Source organism: Neoarius graeffei, chromosome 8, assembly GCF_027579695.1.
Source record: "Neoarius graeffei isolate fNeoGra1 chromosome 8, fNeoGra1.pri, whole genome shotgun sequence".
In the NCBI taxonomy this organism is placed as follows: domain Eukaryota; kingdom Metazoa; phylum Chordata; class Actinopteri; order Siluriformes; family Ariidae; genus Neoarius; species Neoarius graeffei.
In genome coordinates, this window is record NC_083576.1 from 76,613,942 (window position 1) to 76,628,977 (window position 15,036).

The 15,036-nt window shown below is 42.9% G+C and overlaps 1 protein-coding gene across 1 annotated transcript in view; it reads right to left on the reverse strand.

Annotated features, from left to right (window-relative positions):
* nav2b (neuron navigator 2b) overlaps nucleotides 1-15,036 on the reverse strand; it is a 342,800-nt gene that overhangs the window by 56,740 nt on the left and 271,024 nt on the right. Inside the window, 1 exon segment of the mRNA XM_060926744.1 lies at nucleotides 861-944. Coding sequence (XP_060782727.1) covers nucleotides 861-944 — 84 coding nt within the window.

Sequence of the window (15,036 nt, forward strand, 5' to 3'; positions counted from 1 at the left end):
TTACAGAAACAAATATTTGTATCTGAGCAGCATATGATATAAGAGAGCACTTTTCAGATTAGAAAAGAAAACATAATGAAGGCTACTGGGGTTTTGGGGCAAAATGAAGAAGCGAGTGTGACAGTCAAAGTGTCCAGAAGAACTGCGGCTGGTTCTGGAAGACGCTCAGTAAAACCTACAGCTCATTTCCGCATAAAACTGCACTCACTGGACCTGAGACTACTATTTTTTTTTTTCTTTTTAAAGCAAAGGGTCGTCTCACACCAAATATTGACTTTCATTTATTATGGCTTACTGATTACTGTTTATAGTGTTTTTTTTTTTTATATTGAAAGATTTCATTTCAGGGCGGCACGGTGGTGTAGTGGTTAGCGCTGTCGCCTCACAGCAAGAAGGTCCGGGTTCGAGCCCCGTGGCCGGCGAGGGCCTTTCTGTGTGGAGTTTGCATGTTCTCCCCGTGTCCGCGTGGGTTTCCTCCGGGTGCTCCGGTTTCCCCCACAGTCCAAAGACATGCAGGTTAGGTTAACTGGTGACTCTAAATTGACCGTAGGTGTGAATGTGAGTGTGAATGGTTGTCTGTGTCTATGTGTCAGCCCTGTGATGACCTGGCGACTTGTCCAGGGTGTACCCCGCCTTTCGCCCGTAGTCAGCTGGGATAGGCTCCAGCTTGCCTGCGACCCTGTAGAACAGGATAAAGCGGCTAGAGATAATGAGATGAGATTTCATTTCATTCCTTTTTAAGCCATTTTTGGTCAACAGCATTTATTTACCTGTGCCTAAGACTTTTGCACAGTACTGTATGATTGAGACTCAAGAATCCATCAGTTCTGTGGTATTAATAATTGTCAAAACACGCTTACCTTCTGTTCTGCTGTTGTGGTTAGACTCTGCAATCTGATTGTCATGTTGCCCAAGCTCTGCTCGAACGCAGCCACCAGGTGAGCCTGAACACACAAACAAACACACACACCCATGCATTATCGCTGTCATTGAGCCCGATAGTGGTCCATTATCAGATCAATCACAACACGGTTTGGACAGACAACAGCAGCGAGCACTCATCCCTGTCCATCCAAACAGAGTTTGGTTTGTTTGGCCACAAGAACCTGCTGGGAAACGATAACCTTTTGCAACCTGCCTGAGCAAGTACTAGCACACACGCCGTCTTCTTCCTGCACAGAACATTTTGTCTTGTAATGAACAGTCTGAAGCTGTCAGCAAAATGATAGCATTCAGCAGACAGTGGTTCTGTGGTAAAGTGGTGCAGGACGGTTCCGTGACGAAGCTTGTGCTCCTCTGGTTATTCGTGACGCTTTATTCTATTCTTTCAAAATGTTTCACAGATTGTTAACAGGATTTTTATAACTATTGTATGGGTTTTTTTTTCTTTCGATTATTAATTCCTGTACCAGTATGCGCATAGTTTGGTATTGAGAGAGTTTGTTTCATAGATGCTCTGTTTGATAAAAAAAAGAAACAAAACAAGATCAACTGTGAGCTACCGCTCACTTATGTATCCCCCCATTCTCGCTTATATCAGAATGCAAGCAATCGAAGGAACAGGACACTTATTATGAATGTTGACTCAACAAATAATTAACCCTGAAACAAATAAATAAAGAGAAGTGTCTCTCCCCAGGGATTTCAAACAGCATCCTGGTAAACTGTCATTTTGAAATAGCATTTTGCTTCTTGGGTGGCACGGTGGTGTAGTGGTTAGCGCTGTCGCCTCACAGCAAGAAGGTCCGGGTTCAAGCCCCGTGGCTGGCGAGGGCCTTTCTGTGCGGAGTTTGCATGTTCTCCCCGTGTCCGCATGGGTTTCCTCCGGGTGCTCCGGTTTCCCCCACAGTCCAAAGACATGCAGGTTAGGTTAACTGGTGACTCTAAATTGACCGTAGGTGTGAATGTGAGTGTGAATGGTTGTCTGTGTCTATGTGTCAGCCCTGTGATGACCTGGCGACTTGTCCAGGGTGTACCCCGCCTTTCGCCCGTAGTCAGCTGGGATAGGCTCCAGCTTGCCTGCGACCCTGTAGAACAGGATAAAGCGGCTAGAGATGAATGAGAATGAGATGAGATTTTGCTTCTTGAAATAGCGTCAAAATCCACCCAATATGTTTCGTAAATACATTCAGTCGGTAAACAGGAAGTCGACGTGCGACAGACCTGAAAACGGTATACACGGTATAGAACCCCAAGCTGAAGCTCGGTACCAAATATCAAGCAGTTGTGATTTGTAGTTGCTGAGAAAAGTGTTACAAAAATTTTGTAAATCCACGCTATGCGTTTCGTAAATACGTTCAGTCGGTAAACAGGAAGTCGATGTGGGACAGACCTGAAAATGGTATACACGGTATAGAACCCCAAGCTGAAGTTTGGTACCAAGTGGCTATGATTTGTGGTTGCTGAGAAAAAGGGTGTTTCGGACGGACGGAGATACAGAAGGATGGACAGAGGTAAACCAGTTTATGCCCCCTCCTTCGGAACGGGAGTATAATAATAATTATAAAAAACAAAAACATAAAATGTGTCAAACCGAATGCTTTATAGAATACTCTAGAATGGTCATATCTTTCAAGGACAAATCCTTCCTCCAGCTCTCAGCTCAAATACTGCTGAAAGCAAAAGTTTGCACACCCATGCCAGTTTCCACAAATGTTAATTACTTCATACAAGCTATAAAAATGGTCAAATATTATATTTACCTCCTCCGACTGTACTGGAGGAGGTTATGCTTTCATCTCCCTTTGTTTGTCTCACCATAACTCAAAAAGTTGTGAACGGATTTTGATGAAATCTAATCTAATATATATATAGGCACCCTATATATTTTTTTTCCATACAAACTTTGTTAGAGATTTCTTTTTCATGACTTCTACATTATCGAGTTTGTACAAAAACATTTCAGAGTCCCAAACGTTCATTCATTTTCCAGCACAAAATTAAATGTTAGGAAAATTAAATGAACAGGAAAAAAAAATTTTTGTATCTGAGCAGCATATTCCATAAGAAAGCACTTTTCAGATTAAAAAAGAAAATGTAATGAAGGCTACTGGGGTTTGGGGCAAACTGAAGAAGTAAGTGTGACACACACACACACACACACACACACACACACACACACACACACACACAAAACCCCGATTCCAAAAAAGTTGGGACAAAGTATAAATTGTAAATAAAAACGGAATGCAATGATGTGGAAGTTTCAAAATTCCATATTTTATTCAGAATAGAACATAGATGACATATCAAATGTTTAAACTGAGAAAATGTATCATTTAAAGAGGAAAATTAGGTGATTTTAAATTTCATGACAACAACACATCTCAAAAAAGTTGGGACAAGGCCATGTTTACCACTGTGAGACATCCCCTTTTCTCTTTACAACAGTCTGTAAACGTCTGGGGACTGAGGAGACAAGTTGCTCAAGTTTAGGGATAGGAATGTTAACCCATTCTTGTCTAATGTAGGATTCTAGTTGCTCAACTGTCTTAGGTCTTTTTTGTCGTATCTTCCGTTTTATGATGCGCCAAATGTTTTCTATGGGTGAAAGATCTGGACTGCAGGCTGGCCAGTTCAGTACCCGGACCCTTCTTCTACGCAGCCATGATGCTGTAATTGATGCAGTATGTGGTTTGGCATTGTCATGTTGGAAAATGCAAGGTCTTCCCTGAAAGAGACGCCGTCTGGATGGGAGCATATGTTGCTCTAGAACCTGGATATACCTTTCAGCATTGATGGTGTGTTTCCAGATGTGTAAGCTGCCCATGCCACACGCACTAATGCAACCCCATACCATCAGAGATGCAGGCTTCTGAACTGAGCGCTGATAACAACTTGGGTCGTCCTTCTCCTCTTTAGTCCGAATGACACGGCGTCCCTGATTTCCATAAAGAACTTCAAATTTTGATTCGTCTGACCACAGAACAGTTCTCCACTTTGTCACAGTCCATTTTAAATGAGCCTTGGCCCAGAGAAGACGTCTGCGCTTCTGGATCGTGTTTAGATACGGCTTCTTCTTTGAACTATAGAGTTTTAGCTGGCAACGGCGGATGGCACGGTGAATTGTGTTCACAGATAATGTTCTCTGGAAATATTCCTGAGCCCATTTTGTGACTTCCAATACAGAAGCATGCCTGTATGTGATGCAGTGCCGTCTAAGGGCCCGAAGATCACGGGCACCCAGTATGGTTTTCCGGCCTTGACCCTTACACACAGAGATTCTTCCAGATTCTCTGAATCTTTTGATGATATTATGCACTGTAGATGATGATATGTTCAAACTCTTTGCAATTTTACACTGTCGAACTCCTTTCTGATATTGCTCCACTATTTGTCGGCGCAGAATTAGGGGGATTGGTGATCCTCTTCCCATCTTTACTTCTGAGAGCCGCTGCCACTCCAAGATGCTCTTTTTATACCCAGTCATGTTAATGACCTATTGCCAATTGACCTAATGAGTTGCAGTTTGGTCCTCCAGCTGTTTCTTTTTTGTACCTTTAACTTTTCCAGCCTCTTATTGCCCCTGTCCCAACTTTTTTGAGCTGTGTTGCTGTCATGAAATTTCAAATGAGCCAATATTTGTCATGAAATTTCAAAATGTCTCACTCTCAACATTTGATATGTTGTCTATGTTCTATTGTGAATACAATATCAGTTTCTGAGATTTGTAAATTATTGCATTCCGTTTTTATTTACAATTTGTACTTTGTCCCAACTTTTTTGGAATATATATATATATATATATATATATATATATATATATACACAGATATATGCCAACAGTGGTGATCCTGTGTGGTTTAATAGCCCCCCATCATCATTATCTTGTTAGATAATGTCTGCAGGTTGAGATGATCGGGTTAAAACTTTGCTTCCAAATATTTATCTGTGGAATTTCATATTTTGGATCATGGTCTTGTTGCAGGACACATCCACTGTGCAATTGTAGGATTCTGCCATTCTTTTCTTGTTTAAAGGGGAACTAAAGGCAAATTTTTTATTATCAAAATTCTATTTATCCCATTTTATTAAATATCGGAATGCATGTTTGATCGCTATTTTGTCACTGCTATAGCAAGTTATGAGTGTCTGAAATATGCTCTGTAATATATCAGTCCATATGTCAAAGCGGTGGCCGTAAACGAGACTCGTTGAGACCTGTGCGAGACATCGTAGGACGGAAGTAAAACGTACAGCGGAAATCAAAGTGACCGACATCTGCCAACGTTGTCAAAAGACGCGCGCGCCCTCTTTCGAATGCTGATGTAATCAAGCCGGAAGTTTTGCTTGTTTTGATAGCAATCAGGAAAGTTTGAAAAAAGTAGGCAGTAATCGTCATTTAAACTCGTTTTTGTGCAATAATTCATTTGGAAAACAGTTTTCAAAATGGCGGCGCTGACACTTCAAGTCTCGTGAAGATCGTGCGGATAAGCGACGCCTGCCGTGGACCAAACGAACTAAATTCAACACGGCTAAAAACCGAATAGGCCGATAAGTATAATATTTAATAGCAATTAGCTGCCAATACGAGTCACGATATAAGGTTGGTAAAACCGAAAATGTAATTGAATAACATGTTAATTAAGAAATAAAGCAAGTTTAAAAATGACTTCAGTTCTCCTGCAAAATCAACCGATGCACAGAGGAAAGTGCAGGCTGCTAGAACAATCCTGCATCGTTCCTTTATCTCCTGAAAATGTTCATTTCAATTCTCGAAACTGAGCTATTTCATAAATGTTAATCTTAGAAGTCTTCATAATCATTGAATCATTGTAGCAGGCGATGTTACCACGGTCCTGTCTTCTGCCCTTCAGATGCACCTCAAACTCTCCTCGAACTGTCTCTACTCACAAAGAAAAACCACAAAGTAGAACCAGCCAAAAGTCTCATGCTAACCACTGAACAGTTCATCAAGCAGTCTGAACCTCATTCGTTCAATGAACAATACATAGCTGGATTATATTTGCCAATCCATAATCACCAACAGCGTGACAGTACAGGGTCGTCAGTAGCTCAGGCGCCTGGGAAAAACAGTTCCTCATTCAGAGTTCAACAACCAGAAGAAGATAAATCCTATCCTGTCCTTGACTTCTACAAAACAACATTTTTATTGAGCATACATGGGATTATTGGCACCCCTTGTCAAAATGACTTAAAAGGGTTTTAAAAAAATAATCCACCTTTTGGCAAAGTCACTTCATCTCACACTGAAAAAAATAAGAAAAATCCAACTTTTAATTGAAATAAATTCATTCAAAAAAATCCATCATCAAGAAAATTATTTTCAACAAAAATCACATGTGCCACTATTATTGGCACCCCTGCGTTTAACACTTTGTCCAACCTCCGTTTGCCAGTAAAACAGCACTGAGTCTCTCCTATAACATTTTATAAGGTTGGATATGTGGTGCAGGGCATCTGAGACCATTCCAAGCAAACTTCAGAACATTGGTGTCAGTGAAAAATCTTTGTTCTGGTTTGAAAACTATTTTGATAACAGATCGCAGTCAGTATCTTTTAATGGAAGCGTTTCCGACCCTTTGCCAGTCTCTTTAGGAGTACCACAGGGTTTGGTTCTTGGACCATTGTTGTTTCTCATTTTTATAAATGATCCACCCATGAACATGAAACACAGTAAAACTGTTGTTTGCAAATGATACTGCTATTTTTTATACTAGCAAGGACTTGAATGAAATTAACCTGAAATTACAAGAAGACCTTTCATCTTGGTTTGACAGAAATGAATTGACAGCGAACACGAAGAAGACGAAGGCCGTGGTGTTCGGTTCAGGAAAGCATTTATCTCACACCTCATCTCGTTATAGTTTACTGTCTTTAAAGCAGTCAAATTTGGACAGCACACCAAGTATGAAATACTTAGGAGTTACTCTGGACCCCTCTTTGAGCTGGAATGATCATATTGACTATCTTTGCTCTAAAATCACCAAGAGATGAAGGATCTTGGGACGTTTAAGAAAATACATCGATATCAAGACCAGCAAGATGATCTTTAACACCTTGGTTTTACCTCTCTTTGAGTACTGTGATGTGGTCAGATGACTAACTTGGAAAGGCTCTACCGTTTACGGAAAAGAGGCGCATGTTTGATACTAAAGAAGAAAATCAGGGATGAACGATCTGAAGTCCTTTTCAGAAAGCTAAATCGGGATCCTATTGCTGAAATACGGAAATTTAACAAATGTCTGATGGCGTATAAATGTATGAACGGGCTTTTACCAGAATACCTATGTAAAATTTTTGTTAAAATCTCTCATCTCATCTCATTATCTCTAGCCGCTTTATCCTTCTACAGGGTCGCAGGCAAGCTGGAGCCTATCCCAGGCGAGAGACAGGGTACACCCTGGACAAGTCGCCAGGTCATCACAGGGCTGACACATAGACACAGACAACCATTCACACTCACATTCACACCTACGGACAATTTAGAGTCACCAGTTAACCTAACCTGCATGTCTTTGGACTGTGGGGGGAAACCGGAGCACCCGGAGGAAACCCACGCGGACACGGGGAGAACATGCAAACTCCGCACAGAAAGGCCCTCGCCGGCCACGGGGCTCGAACCCGGACCTTCTTGCTGTGAGGCGACAGCGCTAACCATTACACCACCGTGCCGCCCCAACAATATTCATATTGTGAAAATAAACTCAAAATCAGGACAGAGGACTTTTGCTTTTTCAGCTGCTATGATATATAATTCTCTGCCTGACGATGTTAAAAATTCTGAGACTATGAAGAAATTTAGAATTAACTCCTGGAAACACTTTTCTGGCGTTTAGATATATTTTTATAAATGGAATATAAAATGTAATCAGAATAATATGTTTGTCTCACTCTACTTTATATTACTTATTTTATTAGTTATATTATATATTTAATACATTTTATAATTTAGATATAGATTATTAGCATAAGTTTATACACATCTCCAATGGAAACCAGTGTCAGCTGAGTGGTTCTTGTGTTTAATAAAGCTACCTATCTAGAAGAAAGAAGAAGAAGAAACCTTTATTCGTCACATGCACACTTCAAGCACAGTGGAATTCATCCTCTGCATTTAACCCATCTGAAGCAGTGAACACACGCACACACCCAGAGCAGTGGGCAGCCACACCAGAGCGCCTGGGGAGCAGTCAGGGGTCAGGTACCTTGCTCAAGGGCACCTCTTGCCCAAGGCCGCCCCACGTCAACCTAACTGCATGTCTTTGGACTGTGGGGGAAACCGGAGCACCCGGAGGAAACCCACGCAGACACGGGGAGAACATGCAAACTCCACACAGAAAGGCCCTCGCCGGCCGGTGGGTTCCAACCCGGAACCTTCTTACACTACTTGTCTTCTTACACTTACACTAACTCTCTTTATCTATCCTCTTTACACAATCTCTCCAGATCATCCAGGGTCCGAGGCCCTCTTTTGGATTCCAAGGTTTCAGGGCCTTTGGAGGAAAAACAGCCTCAAAACATCACAGAACTTTCACCATACGTTACAGTTGGGATCGGGTTCTTTTCATTATAGCCATCCTTCTGTTTACACCAAACCCACCTTGAGTGTTGATTGCCAAAAAGCTCTATTTTTATTTCGTCAGACCATAGAACACGGTTCCAGTCAAAATTGTAGTAGTGATTCGCAAACATGTGACCGGGCAGCACACTGGAATTTCCACTCGCCCACTGGGCTAGTTACGAAATTCATGGCTTGTCCACCAAAAAATACACAACTAAAACTCACAATCCATTCTGATATACAAGTTTAAAAATAAATAAGTGCCATAATGGCTGCATAATAACGAGTAAAATGTGGTTGCCAAAGAAACAAGCCTTCGTCTTAAACAAACACACGTACACAATTATGCTCCAACAATCCTATCACTCACTATCGAGAGACATGTTGTGTTTCGGCACACTTGTACGTGTCATGCTTCAGAGGACCTTAAGCAAACTCCTGAAAGAGCTCCACGGGAGACGAGGCCAACGAGTAACACTTTGTAATAGGACTTTGTGTGTCTTTCATCTTCTCGCCCAGGGTGATGAAAGGTATTGCAACATGTACAACACTGTGTTGTAAGAAATGAGACAGGAAAATGTTTTCAGGAGCATACTGCTTTGTCCTCGTGTCTCTGCTAAGAGGGCGTTCTGAGACTCACAAGTGATAAACCAAAGCCTAATAGAGGCTTTTTACTGTCACGTGACCCCCATAGCAACGGTAACTACGCTGCCATGACAGGAGGCAAGCTAAAACCAAATGGCGACAAGAAAGACAGAGCACGTGCCTTCTCTCCTGAAATATCGTGATTCTTTAGGTCCTGAAGAGCGAAAAAATTACGACCCCCCCCCACACACACACCCAGAATACGATAGTAATATTGATCCCTACAATGTCACAAGTCTTTTTTTTTTTTAATCAATGGAAATGTGGCCTGATGAGGAATTCTCTGACATAGTAACCTACTTGCTGTTCTCTACAAGTCTTTACATGAAAGATCAAATCAAGGCCTACAAAAGCCGAGAAGCTTACCAGTTTTTTTGTAGCTGGCTGAGTCAGCCGTATCTTCGTAGGTAAAGCCAAGGACGCGCTAGCCTAATGGGCTTCATGGGCAGCTGCCCACTAGGGGGCCTCGGAGGTAGCGAGATCGGAAAATCTCATCTCATCTCATTATCTCTAGCCGCTTTATCCTGTTCTACAGGGTCGCAGGCAAGCTGGAGCCTATCCCAGCTGACTACGGGCGAAAGGCGGGGTACACCCTGGACAAGTCGCCAGGTCATCACAGGGCTGACACATAGACACAGACAACCATTCACACTCACATTCACACCTACGGTCAATTTAGAGTCACCAGTTAACCTAACCTGCATGTCTTTGGACTGTGGGGGAAACCGGAGCACCCGGAGGAAACCCACGCGGACACGGGGAGAACATGCAAACTCCACACAGAAAGGCCCTCGCTGGCCACGGGGCTCGAACCCGGACCTTCTTGCTGTGAGGCGACAGCGCTAACCACTACACCACCGTGCTGCCCGAGATCGAAAAATATGAAACGATATTTTCAGAAGTTTTGATCATATTGATAACATTTTTGATGCATTTCGCCACCCGTAAGGAAGCCCACCTTGTCCCGTCGCATAAATCACCCGTCATTGTCAATATGATCACTGTCCACCATGTCTTCACACGCTACGCCAGCTTGAGTTCAATGATTTAATTAATGACTTCGCTTTCCAGAAAAGTAGGAAAGTGCCCTTGTAAGTTGACCCATGGCTGTCAAACTGAATGCGCAAAGCTGTGTGCCACTGCTGTTTGGGACATTACGTGTGTGAAAGGATGAAATGTTTCACATAGCCTAACATTTTGAGATTTATTTCTGAGAAGCAAGATATTTTTCTTTCTTTGTTATCGCTCTTTGTTTTCACAAGTTAAAAGTCGCCTGGATTCCAAAATGAAAACGAACGGTTATATACCAGATGAATGTTCTTGTTCTGAATACTAAAGAAACTGTTGTAGGCCTCGGTTATGTTCTTGACATGTTGTTCATTGACTCACTCATTCAAAGGCTTCTTGAGGCTAAACTTTAGTTAACCAGACTTGTTAACCGTGATGTCTGATGGATTTTTTCACCATGCAGTTGCCTATTTCACCATTGCTTTCTCTCGATTAAATAGGTGTTGATGGATATAAAGTTTTATCGTTCAATAGTATTTCTAATTGTGCCACTGTCATTAGACCGTATCGGTCTCGTTTTCTTCGCGGATGCACTGTCTGTTTACATTAAAACGCCTGGAAACGCCGGGAAACGGGAATCCGCCAGGGCCCACGTATTCAATCCAGATCGTGTCTGGTCCGGTGCTGTGTAAACATTGAGGATACGCGGATACGCTGTGCTGAGCTCTAGCTGGCGTCGTCATTGGACAACGTCACTGTGACATCCACCTTCCTGATTCGCTGGCGTTGGTCATGTGACGCGACTGCTGAAAAACGGCGCGGACTTCCGCCTTGTATCACCTTTCATTAAAGAGTATAAAAGTATGAAAATACTGCAAATACTGATGCAAATACTGCCCATTGTGTAGTTATGATTGTCTTTAGGCTTGCCATCCTTCCACTTGCAAGTGGTAAGTGACTTGCGCACAGCGGCTCAGTCCCGAATCACTGCTCGTGCGCTTCACTCGCGCGCTCTGTGAGCTGCGCAGGGCCGGAGTGCGCACCCTCCAGAGGGCACTCGCTGTTCAGGGCAGAGTGATTTGGAGCGCAGCCGCTGAGGAGGAAGCGATGAGCCGCACTGACGCATTTCAACTTGCGTGCCGAATTAGTCATGTGATTAGCGTATCCGTGTATTGGCGTTGCTGTGTGCACGCGAATCGTGTACTGGCGTTGCTGTGTGCACGCTAATCGTTTTTAAAAACGTTAATCTGATGATCCGCTGATACGGTCTAATGTAAACCCCACCTTAGACAGGCACGTCTGAGGGGGTGAATTTGCTGAGCACAGTTGACAACAGGCGGGGGTGGGACCTCGGGGGTGTGTCTGCCCAGGGCCTCTGCAAGGGTTAACACGGCCCTGGGTAAAGCAACAGAAAATGTGAAGATTCTAATCAGAAAGGTTGGTATTTCTGAAGGATTACTTACTTTATTTCGACAGGCAATCGACAATGAGTCATTAAGCTTACGCTTTTGTGATTATTTCTACCTAGGTTAACCTCTCACAGTGACTAAATGAAACTCCTTTGAAACTAATAGCTGTTAAAAACAACAGAAGTATATTAACAGCCCACTGTAACTGTATGGCCAGTTGGGGTCACGCCTGCTCACATGTAGGAGCATTAGGGCGCGGTCCCACAATGCCGATAACTGCGACTATACCTATAACTACAGCTATGACTATCCCTCTGCCTGAATTCAGTTCCAGTCTGGAGCAGAAACACCACAACTATAATCCCGACTATAATATCGCTTGGTCCTGACACTCAGGGAAATAAATGCATGCGACTTAGGAATAGTCATGGAAGTTTTTTCCAAGTAGTCGCACATTATTCCGGGTCGTACTGTACAGCCTGGACTTCAAAACAACCCATGTACTCTACACACGCCAGTGGTTGATAAAATACGGATAGGTGATGGACTACGGAAATATAATTTTTAAAAAAAGGATAGAAAATCCGGCGTGGTTACAGATTTTAATACGGATGCATCACGGATGCTAATAATTTACGGATCGGTCACGGATGTTTCAGTATATTACGGATCGGTTAGCGATTTCATACAGATGATGCATCACGGATAAAAAAAAAAAAAAAAGAAGTCTAAAACAATTAAATGTTTGGACTGCCGAAGTTCATAATTAAAATAACTTACCTGCATTTATATGTTTACTTTATTAATTTACTATTGATATTTCATGGAAAAAATAATCCAGCCACTGGGGGTGCATAAGCGTACTCTTGGTGCCAGTCCCAAGCCTGGATAAATTGGAGAGGGTTGCGTCAGGAAGGGCATCCGGCGTAAAACTGTGCCAAATCTAACATGCGGAATGAAAAGAGAAATACCATACTGGATCGGTCAGGGCCCGGGTTAACAACGACCGCCTCTGGTACTGTTGGTCAACAGGGTGCCGGTGGAAAGTGTGCTGCTGTTGCGCCAAAATGGAGAAGGAGAAAGAGAGGGGGAGGCGTGTTAGGAAAGAGCGTGAAAGATGGAAGGGAAGGAGCTTAGAATTGAGGGTAGGAACACTGAATGTGGGAACATTGACTGGCAGAGCGAGAGAGTTAGCAGGTATGATGGAAAGAAGGAAGTTGGACATTTTGTGTGTGCAGGAGACGAGGTGGAAAGGAAGCAAGGCCAAGAACATTGGAGATGGACGCGAGTTGTTTTATTATGGAGTGGATGGAAAGAGAAATGGTGTTGGTCTTGTTTTGAGGGGAGAGTTGGTCAACAGTGTGATTGATGTGAAGAAGGTGTCAGAGTGATAGGCATGAAGTTGGAGATTCAAGGAGTGGTAATCAACGTTGTGTGTGCGTACGCCCCACAGGTTGGATGTGAGAATGAAGAGAAAGAGTCTTTCTGGGAAAAGATGGATGAAGTGGTAGAAAGTATATCAAGGGAGGAGCATGTGCTGATAGGAGCAGATTTCAACGGACATGTTGGCGAGGGAAACAGAGGAGATGAGGACGTGATGGGCAGATATGGTGTAAGAGAGAGAAATGTGGAAGGGCAAATGGTGGTTGATTTTTCAAAGAGGATGAATTTGGCAATAGTCAATAAATACTTCGAGAAGAAAGAGCAACACAGGGTGACGTTTACGGTAAGAGTGGAGGAAGATCTACACAGGTGGACTACATACTCTGCAGAAGGGGTAACCTGAAGGAGATTGGAGACTGTAAAGTGATGGCAGGAGAGAGTGCAGCTAGACAACATCGAGTGGTCGTGTGCAGGATGAGCTTGAAAGTGAAAAAGAGGAAGCGTGAAATAGTGAAGCCGAAGATTAAGTGGTGGAAACTAAAAGAGGTTGAACATCAGAAGGAGTTTAGGGAAGAAATGAGACAAGCATTGAGTGGTCATGGAAGTCTGCCAGAAGATTGGAATACTACTGCTGTACTAGTAAGAGAGGCAGCAAGGAAGGTGCTAGGGTGGTCATCGGGAAGGAGGAAGGAAGACAAGGAGACAGGGTGGTGGAACAAAGAAGTGCAGGAAATTATAAAAGAGAAGAGGCTAGCAAAGAAGAATTGGGATGATCAGAGAGACGAGGAAAGCAGGCGGTTATACAGAGAGACGAGACAGAAGGCAAAAAGAGCGATAGCGAAGGCGAAAGCAGATGCGTACCAGGAGTTGTACGAAAGACTGGAGACCAAAGAAGGACAGAAAGACCTGTACAGACTAGCTAGGCAGAGAAACAGGGAAGCGAGGGATGTACAGCAGGTAAGAGTGATGAAAGATGTAAATGTGCTGACAGAGTGTACTAAGAAGGTGGAAAGAGTACAGTGGTGCTTGAAAGTTTGTGAACCCTTTAGAATTTTCTATATTTCTGCATAAATATGACCTAAAACATCATCAGATTTTCACACAAGTCCTAAAAGTAGATCAAAAGAACCCAGTTAAACAAATGAGACAAAAATATTATACTTGGTCATTTATTTATTGAGGAAAATGATCCAATATTACATCTTTGTGAGTGGCAAAAGTATGTGAACCTCTAGGATTAGCAATTAATTTGAAGGTGAAATTAGAGTCAGGTGTTTTCAATCAATGGGATGACAATCAGGTGTGAGTGGGCACCCTGTTTTATGTAAGGAACAGGGATCTATCAAAGTCTGATCTTCACAACACATGTTTGTGGAAGTGTATCATGGCACGAACAAAGGAGATTTCTGAGGACCTCAGAAAAAGTGTTGTTGATGCTCATCAGGCTGGAAAAGGTTACAAAACCATCTCTAAAGAGTTTGAACTCCAACAATCCACAGTCAGACAGACTGTGTACAAATGGAGGAAATTCAAGACCATTGTTACCCTCCCCAGGAGTGGTTGACCAAGAAAGGTCACTCCAAGAGCAAGGCGTGTAATAGTCAGTGAGGTCACAAAGGACCCCAGGGTAACTTCTAAGCAACTGAAGGCCTCTCTCACATTGGCTAATGTTAATGTTCATGAGTCCACCATCAGGAGAGCACTGAACAACAATGGTGTGCATGGCAGGGTTGCAAGGAGAAAGCCACTGCTCTCCAAACAGAACATTGCTGCTCGTCTGCAGTTTGCTAAAGATCCAATAGCCAGAAGGCTATTGGAAAATGTTTTGTGGACGGATGAGACCAAAATAGAATTTTTGGTTTAAATGAGAAGCGTTATGTTTGGAGAAAGGAAAACACTGCATTCCAGCATAAGAACCTTATCCCATCTGTGAAACATGATGGTGGTAGTATCATGGTTTGGGCCTGTTTTGCTGCATCTGGGCCAGGACGGCTTGCCATCATTGATGGAACAATGAATTCTGAACTATACCAGCGAATTCTAAAGGAAAATGTCAGGACATCTGTC